Source organism: Anguilla anguilla, chromosome 6 (genome assembly GCF_013347855.1).
Source record: "Anguilla anguilla isolate fAngAng1 chromosome 6, fAngAng1.pri, whole genome shotgun sequence".
Lineage (NCBI taxonomy): Eukaryota > Metazoa > Chordata > Actinopteri > Anguilliformes > Anguillidae > Anguilla > Anguilla anguilla.
Window position 1 is genome coordinate 6,390,009 of NC_049206.1, and position 9,193 is coordinate 6,399,201.

At 50.0% G+C, this 9,193-nt stretch overlaps 1 protein-coding gene across 1 annotated transcript in view; it reads right to left on the reverse strand.

Annotated features, from left to right (window-relative positions):
• Nucleotides 1–3,824: 3,824 nt before the first annotated feature.
• Nucleotides 3,825–9,193, reverse strand: part of agfg1b (ArfGAP with FG repeats 1b) — an 8,470-nt gene continuing 3,101 nt past the window's right edge. The window contains 9 exon segments of the mRNA XM_035421624.1: nucleotides 3,825–4,073; nucleotides 4,188–4,282; nucleotides 4,676–4,828; nucleotides 5,181–5,279; nucleotides 5,393–5,472; nucleotides 5,741–5,970; nucleotides 7,940–8,002; nucleotides 8,004–8,027; nucleotides 8,029–8,110. Of these exon segments, the coding sequence (XP_035277515.1) occupies nucleotides 4,014–4,073; nucleotides 4,188–4,282; nucleotides 4,676–4,828; nucleotides 5,181–5,279; nucleotides 5,393–5,472; nucleotides 5,741–5,970; nucleotides 7,940–8,002; nucleotides 8,004–8,027; nucleotides 8,029–8,110 (886 nt within the window). The 3' untranslated portion in view covers nucleotides 3,825–4,013.

The window sequence follows — 9,193 nt, forward strand, 5'->3', positions numbered from 1 at the left end:
CCGCCCCTGATACATTTACATATTACATAAGACTCCGCCCCTGATACATTTACATATTACATTAGACTCCACCCCTAATATATTTACATATTATGTAAGACTCCACCCCTGATACATTTACATATTATATTAGATTCCACGCCCAATGTATTTACATATCTCGTACAACTCCACCCTGATACATTTACATACTACAGGAGACTGCACTGCAGAGCATTTACATACTGTAAGACTCCTTATGTAAATTCATTCATTTATTGCAGATTTAATTAATTCATTAATTCATTAATTCCTACCCGGATACATTTACATTGCAGGAGACCCCATCCATGACCTGTTTTCACAAACTGGCTGTTCCTTGTTCCAAATAGGATTTTTAAAAACAAGGTTTCTTCACAATATTCAAAACGGCATCAGGGCGACATAGCTCAGGAGGTAAGAGTGGTTGTCTGGCAGTCGGAGGGTTGCCGGGTCGATCCCCCACCCTGGGCGTGTCGAAGTGTCCCTGAGCAAGACACCTAACCCCTAATTGCTCACAACGAGCTGATTGGCACCTTGCATAGCAGCCTTTCACCGTTGGTGTGCGAGTGTATGTGTGTGTGAATGGGTGAACGAGAGGCACCAATTGTAAAGCGCTTTGGATAAAAGCGCTATATAAATGCAGTCCATTTACCATTTACCATATATTGCCACACGGGGTTAATCTGAAGTGAAACCAGTTTGATCTGGAGTTAAAAGCCTATGTCCTCATCAGCGGTTGAGCGGAAATGCAGCGATTGGTCACAATGATCCCTAGATGTTCCGAATCGATTTTGTTTTCAAACGCTTGTAAGGTATCTATGGTCATACATGATGTGATCCTGTATCTTTGAGCCCTGTAAATGTAGTGAAATGGCTGTACTTTTTTGGTGAGTAGAAGGTGAAACTATTCTACTCTGGTTTTTAATGTTTAAAGCTGGAGATGTACAGTATAGCAGCTTGTAATGTGACACCGTGCCTTGGAACAGTATGTAATGTATTCAGCTGTTGGCTGTTACTGTATAGCACAGTTAACATTAAATAAATGTGTAATATGCTAGTGTAATTTTGCACACTGCCCTGCTTTGGCTGTTTTACTCATGCTGAGAAGGACAGTGAGGTTGGATTAGGTGCATTTAACTAACAAAAAAAAAAAGGAACAAAACACTCAATCACGGTCATCCTGGGTGACGGCAACAACAACCTACAGAATAGATAGGGTTTCATAGTTCTGGATAAATGTTTTTGTGTTAGGGTTTTAGGGTTATGGTTATGGGTTAAGGTTTTTGAGTTAGGGTTATGGGTTATGGTTGTAGGGTTATGGGTGAAGGTTTTTGTGTTAGGGTTATGGGCTAGGGTTTAAGGGTTAGATTTCATGTGCAGAAGTCATGTTCAGCTGAGACCATTGTGTATATGTCCACTTTTGATGAGGTCACAGTGCAGTGTTCCATTCTCTTCCGTACATTCTCTTTCCTACAGCACGTTTAGATCTGAGTCTACAAGGGCTCTCTCTGGACCCCATCCCTTCACAGCAATAGTGAAGGATAACAGGAAACAAATAATCTAACACTCTGCAGGAAACACGGCAGGGCGTTAGATTATTGAAGGTTGCAGGTTCGATTCCCGGGTAAGGACAATGCCATTATACCCTTGAGCAAGGTACTTAACCTGCTTTGCTTCAGTATATATCCAGCTGTACAAATGGATGCAATGTGAAAGTTGTGCAAGTTGCTCTGGATGAGAGCGTCTGCTAAATGCCTGTAATGTGATGTAACACAACACAGAAGGTTGTGCTCCAACAATTTCATTTCATCAGTTCGACACTGCTATACACCTCAAATGACTGGAATCTGCTTTCTTCAGTTGGGTGGGCAAAAATGTGTACTCGTAAATGGGTCACATTTCAAATGGAATGAATAGGAAGTAAAGATGCAGGAAAGATGAGCGTGTGACCCCCAGTGGATGAAACACGCCATTACACTTCCTTATATCACTCACTGCAGTTTTTCACCTGATGAATTCTAGTTCAGTGTCATCGTTCTCATCTCAGATCCTTTCCTCGAACATGACCTCATAGTGACCTGCACATTAATTGCACGCTGGTTTTCATCACAGCCAACAAGAGAACCAAAATGCAACCACACAACAAGCCTCGTTCACGAAACGTGAATTGAATTATTCTTACTTCGGTTCTTAAAAATGTTCCTGAGAAAGACCAATATGGGATTCATGACACAGGTGCAGACCTTTGTTTTTGTACATATCCCAGATGTATGTATGCTGAGTGTTTGGAAATTTTATGTGCAATCCTGTTCATGTGATTAGGAAGGAAACAGCCATGAACAAATACAGACAATAAAAAAAGGAAAAAGATGAATGCCAAAATGTTCTTGGAAACGATCTTATAGTTTATGATCAAATGTAATCGTACATATGTTTTGTGAATGAGCCCCAATGTTTGCTGAAAGCTTGAAGTAACCAAGTCTTAACATATGTGCTGACAATTTCTTAAACTTTTAGAAATCAAAGGGCAAACATGGAAGCGAATGAACAGTAGAAATAATTTTATTTAAAGCATTTTTTTTCCAGTGAGTTCAGTGCGGTGTGCTCAGCCATTAGTCGAAGTCTTCCACATCGCTTTGGAAACAGTGCAGCATTCTGGGTAATTCCTGCCCTTCAACAGCCAACACAGGATCATTTAATTCAACCCACAAGCCTAACCCCAGACATTAGGTGCAAAAGGTTCGCACTGATCCTGGAGCAGTCTGCAGGGCAGAATCTGACCACATCCAGTGACTGGTTGAACAGAAGAAATGCCTTTCTGTCCGGCGAAGGTCACAAAATGGGAATTTTAAACTTGAACAGTACAGAAATACAAAAAAAAGAAAAAAAAAAGAGAATGTTTTATTTAAAATCCATTTTAATATTTATATATGTATATATTTACAGATTAACTTAAATTTCTGTAACACCAAATAGAAAGGATCAGTCACGTCTCCCACCAAAGAGGCGGTCTGAATCCTCTGGTTGCTCCAAACACACCTGGTGCTCACTGCTCCTCCTCTTCCCCCAAACACACCTGAGCTCCTCAACCGCTCCTCCTCTTCCCCCAAACACACCTGCTGCTCACTGCTCCTTCTCTTCCCCCAAACACACCTGAGCTCCTCACCGCTCCTCCTCGTCCCCCAAACACACCTGAGCTCCTCACCGCTCCTCCTCTTCCCCCAAACACACCTGCTCCTCACTGCTCCTCCTCTTCCCCCAAACACACCTGCTGCTCACTGCTCCTTCTCTTCCCCCAAACACACCTGAGCTCCTCACCGCTCCTCCTCTTCCCCCAAACACACCTGAGCTCCTCAACCGCTCCTCCTCTTCCCCCAAACACACCTGCTGCTCACTGCTCCTCCTCTTCCCCCAAACACACCAGAGCTGATCAGTGCTCATCCTCTTTCCCCAAACACACCTGCTCCTCCTCTTCCTCCATGCAACCCTGTTCATGACCTGTGCTTTAGATCTTTTGCATCCCCTTTTTCCCCTAAAAGACTCTGACTTCACACAATTATAGGCCTTAAATATGCACAAACCGATATGCACAAAGATCATCTTTTTCTAAGAAACAATTATGTACAGAACTGCAGCATAATGAATGCGGTATTTGAAACGACTCTGCGTTTAGCCAGCTTGAATATACATGTCTCTACAGTGCACTGGGTGGGCAGCTAGCAAAGTGAGAAATGGAGAGAGAGAGAGCGAGAGAGAGAGAAAATCCAGCTGCACCCTGTTACCATGTTTAATGTTCTGTTCTGTTTGTCACTGAAAGTTGTCGCCACAACCGTCGCTGCCGCCGTCGTCATTTCAATAGTTGCTTTAGAAAAAAAAAAAACCGGTGCTATAGAATCGAAGAGAATGCTGCACACGAAACGGAACTGTGGGGGGGGAGGAGCCTGGTGGCCAGGCGCCAGAGCGCCCCCTGGTGGCGGAGCAGGGGAAGTGCGCTATAAGAAGGGGTTGGTGGACGAGCTTCCTCCTGGGTACTGGCCTGCGGGAGCGCCCGCCTGAGGGAAAAAGATGAAGAGTATCACAACCTGTCCCCGAAAAAAACACGGCCCCCTCCCACGCTGGAACTGGTATCCCCCCGCCCCAGTCAAACGCCCCCCTGCTATACTCACCATGAAGGGGTTACTGGACACCCCGGGACCCGACATGACCTGACCAAACGGGGTCACCACAGGTTTAGCGTGTCCATAAGGGGCGCACCCTGCACCTGGAGAGAGAGGGAGGGAGGGAGAGAGGGAGAGAGAGAGAGAGAGAGAGAGAGAGAGAGAGACAGACAGACAGACAGACAGAGAGAGAGAGAGAGAGAGAGGGAAAGAGAAAGAAAGAGGGAGAGAGGTACAGAGGGAGAGAAGAAAAGAGGACTATGAGGAAATGGATATTAACCACCTGTAAGTTGTGTAACTCGCTCTGGATAAGAGCGTCTGCTAAATGCCTGGAATGTAATGCCTGCCTGCATGCATGCAGATACACAAAACACGCACACGCACTCACTCTCTCTCACACACACTCACACACACACACACACACTCTCACTCTCACTCTCACTCTCACTCTCACTCTCACTCTCACTCTCACTCTCACTCACACACTCAGGACCCACCGTTGGGGTGCAGGGGGTAGGCCGGGGGCTGGGGAAAGGGCCCCTGTCCTGGGATGGGCTGCTGGAAGGTCCCGCTGAAGCTGGTCGGGAGATTGAAGGCAGCAGAGTTTCCGAACCCCGCCGGCATGCTCATAGAGCCTGTACCAAAGGGAGCTGCAGCAGAGCGAAGGGGAGAGATTACACACACACACACACACACACACACACACGCACACACACACACACACATGCTCACACTCACACACACACACACGCTCATAGAGCCTGTACCAAAGGGAGCTGCAGCAGAGCGGAGAGGAGAGATTACACACACACACACACACACACACACACACGCTCACACACACACACACACAAACGTAATATACTCACATACACACATATACATAATACACTCACACATACGCGCACAATCACGCACACACACACAGATATATGCACATGCACGCACGCTCACATGCACATGCACACGTGCAAACCCATTAATACGCTGGATCCCCCTCACCTGCTGCTGCCACTGCTTTCCCATTGGTCTGGAAGGGGTTGGTAGGGGCTGTTGCCGGGGCAACTGCAGCAGCAACGAAAGGGTTTGTGGAAGGCCCAGCTAGGTGGAAGTTAAAGGCGTGTCAGGTTCAGGTTTAAAGGGAAAGAGAGCAGCGAGGATGAAAAAAACTGAAAATCCACCGCGAAGGAGACGGCGCAACGCGCGAATCTCACCTCCGAAGCCCTGGGGCATGCTGGGTAAGACCTGCTGCGCTGGGGCAGGTGCAATCCCCGCAGCTGCACCATACACGCTGCTGCAACAACACAGGACATACACTTACTGACCAGCAGGGGGCGGTGTGTGTGTGCGCGTGTGCATATGTACATGCGTGCGTGTATGTGCTGTATGCATGTGTGCTTGTGCCCATGCATGCATGAGAGTGAGTGTGTCTGCGCGTGTATGTGTATGCGTGTATGTGTGTGCGTGTATGAATGCGTGTATGTGTGTGCGTGTATGAATTGCGTGTGTGTGTGTGTGCGCGTATGGGGCACACACAGAGAGCAGCGGTGTGGTTCTCTCACCCTGGGGGGGCGGTCCCAGCGGCCGGGGAAGAGGAGGAGGAGGAGACGCTGAAGACGCTGTCGAGCTCCGCCAGAGCGGCGTAGCGGTCTCCGCCGACCATGACGGCCTGCGGCTGAGCCGCCGCCGCCCCCGCGGGCGCTGGAGGAGGAGCCGCCATGTTGGGCACGCCGCCACCTGGGACAGAACGCACGCACGCGCACGCACGCACACACACACACACACACACACACACACACGCACGCCCGCACACACACGCACACACACACACACGCACGAGGTAAACGCTACGAACAAACACCACCCGTGCAATCCAGCCATGGACATTTCCCACAGTTCTTTTATATCGACGGTCGGCGCCCGTTAACCCATTATTAGCGATTAACCGATAAGCTTGAAATCCACTGTACGGCCTATAAAACGAATGGCTGAAAACAGGCCAACCAATCAATGAGCCGTGCGGATCGAAGAGGCTTTGTTAAGACGTGCTCAAGCAATCATGAAAACAGGATTTGCACTGCGTGTTAACAGACAGAGGCGAAATTATACAGGCAGGGATTCATGGACTGAGAAATCTACACAAAAGAGGAGGGGCCCCTGACATTTTTATTACAGGCTGGCTGCGAACGCTGCTGTCAGTTCCAATAGAACCGCCACCGCGATGGAGACAAAAGATATTGCTCATTAACGCCTAACTTTGTGATAAACAAATGATGAACCGCTTCAGTTTTTTTTTTTTTTTTGTCTTTCTGACATGTCGTCGCTAACGCAGTCTTATAAATAAAAAGAACGCATCGATCTATTCGACAGCGTGCATCGCATCCTGTAGTGCAAGGGGTGGACTGTTCATTTGACAGAATATTAGCAGGTTCCTCACTTTGTAAAGGAGGCCTCTTGATGAGCAGTGAACAGTAAAGGTAGGTAACGGTATAAAATAGAATTGAGTGCCGTGAAACCCCCAACAAAAACTCAGCTAAAAAGCTGACGCTGATCCTGAAGCTGTAGCACGAACAACACAGCGCATATGCCATCACCTGACTTCATACCCAAGCGTTTGTGTTGAGGAATATGAGCATGTCTAGGTGCTGTGGGGTCAGTCTGGAGTGCAGCCTGCTGAAGGTGAGACCAGCGGCTGAGCAGCTCAGACGGCACCGATGTTCCAGGAACGGGCCAATAACGGTTCGCTAACGCTGCCAGTCGAGGGAACTGTGACTCGCTAGCTTTCCACCAATGGAGGGGACTTCAGTCTAACGGCAGAGAAACATCTCTCTAATGTGAAATATAATCACCAATGTTAGGTTATTCACTGAAAGGGTTCCTCTTCCACTTACCCTTCAGTCAGCAGCTAACCTGAGGCTGGGAAGCAAGGTGCAAGGTCGACTCCACCTAACCACAGCGACTTAAACCAAGCACTCAAATACTGAACCACCGAGCAGGCACACCGTGGTCCTCCGGGACTTTAGCTAGAGACTCCTGGCTTGTTCCACCACACAGAACGAATGAGGTCGGGCTTGTCCGCACTCTCACGAATAGCTGGGGAATGTTTCCAGTGATTAGATGTGCTTTGCGAATATGCCAGGTGGGGGGGGGGGGGAGCGCGCCAAAAATTTCTCCAAATAAATAAAAACGTGAAAGTTGGCAGCACACTATGAAAACGCAGCTGCGCGTGCAGCCCTGCAGTGAGCGGTGAAGAGGCCTGCCCCAGCGTCACACAGAGAGCCCTTCCTGCGGGCTTCCCTACTCAGCTGCAGCGCTCTCTGCCTCCCTCTGCAGGAACGCGGGGGGTACTGCAGGGAGGGGGAAACAGCGGGAGGAGACCGGTCACGTGATCGGCACACTGCGGCATCGCAGCGCGACGGCCACCTCAGGACAGCGCAGCAGGCACACAGGAAGTGGAAAGTGAAAACAGGAAGTACGGGGGGGGGGGGGGGGGGGGGGAGGACTGGAAACCAGAGGTAGTTTAGGAAATGGGAGGTGGGGGGGGGGGGGGGGGGGGGGGGGGGGGGGGGGGGGGGGGGGGGGGGGGGGGGGGGGGGGGGGGGGGGGGGGGGGGGGGGGGGGAGGGGGTACATGACAGGAAGAGGTACCATGGAGTGTGGGGGTTAAAATGAATGAAAAGCATTTAAAGCCTGGTGTTTGGTGTGATTTTGAGTACATGTACCAGACGTGCACCAAAGGGATGGCGGGGGTACGCTGCTTACCCGGTTGGTTGTTGAAACTGCAAAGTTAGCGAAGCTGTTGGCGCCGGCGGCCTGAGAGGGAGGGGGCGGCGAAGATGTCTCCTCCGAGGGTCGCTCAGAAGGTCGAACTTCCTTCTCCTGGGCCTGCTGGGCCTGCTGGGCCTGGGCATGAGCGCGACTCGCCGCTGGAGACTGAGACAACACGGCCGCCGTCACCCCTCACACGCAACCTCACATTACAGGCATGCAGCAGACCGCCCTTATCCACAGCAACCTGCACACACAGCTGGGTCTACCACTAGAACGGCAGTGTCCTACCCGGGAACTGAACCTATGACCTTCAGGTTGCAAGACCAGTTCCTCACTCGTTTTGCTACGCTGCTGCCACTTCATAGACACAGACAGCGTAGTTCCATCACAGTCTCCTCACACAACATAGCGGGGGGGGGGGGCGACATAGCTCAGGAGGTAAGAGCGGTTGTCTGGCAGTTGGAGGGTTGCCGGTTCGATCCCCGCCCTGGACGTGTCAAAGTGTCCCTGAGCAAAACACCTAACCCCTAACTGCTCTGGTGAATGAGAGGCATCAATTGTAAAGCGCTTTGGATAAAAGCGCTATACAAATGCAGTCCACTTACCACTTACCACACATACAAATACTAGTCACATTACAAACGCAGTCAACTCACAGACAGTGACCTCACCTATAAAACAGAAACATCCCAAACACAACGATCTCAATCGGCTAACGGACACAGCTGCCTCACAGACACCACAAATGCAGTTACCCAAGACGTAACGGCAGAATCAAGTTACCTCACTGTCCTCTTACAAAAACACAGAAGTTACCTCACATATTTTCTGCAACCTCAGTCACCGACAGTCGGACAGTCACCGAGTTGAACAATACAGACACAAAAAGTTACCTCAGAACCAGCTCACAGACAGCCGGCTCACAGACAAGTGCAGCTCACAGACAGGAGGCTCACAGACAGTGGAGTCACAGACGGCTGCAGCGCCCCCGCAGAAGCTCAAAAGCACCGGTGGAATTGGTCTGGTGACGCTCGCCCCACATGAAGGGTACATATAGGGGGGAAATGTTGCAACGTTGGCCAATTCTTCACCTCGCTCTTGTGTAAAGCTTCCTTCCTCCTTCCCCGATACCTCGTGCCTGAATATGACTGCCAGCTGAGCTCAGCCAGAAGCTCCCCTTCCTGTGCCACGAGGGGGGGGGGGGGGGGGTTAGCGGCTCCGGCTGACGCACCACGCGGCACGCCC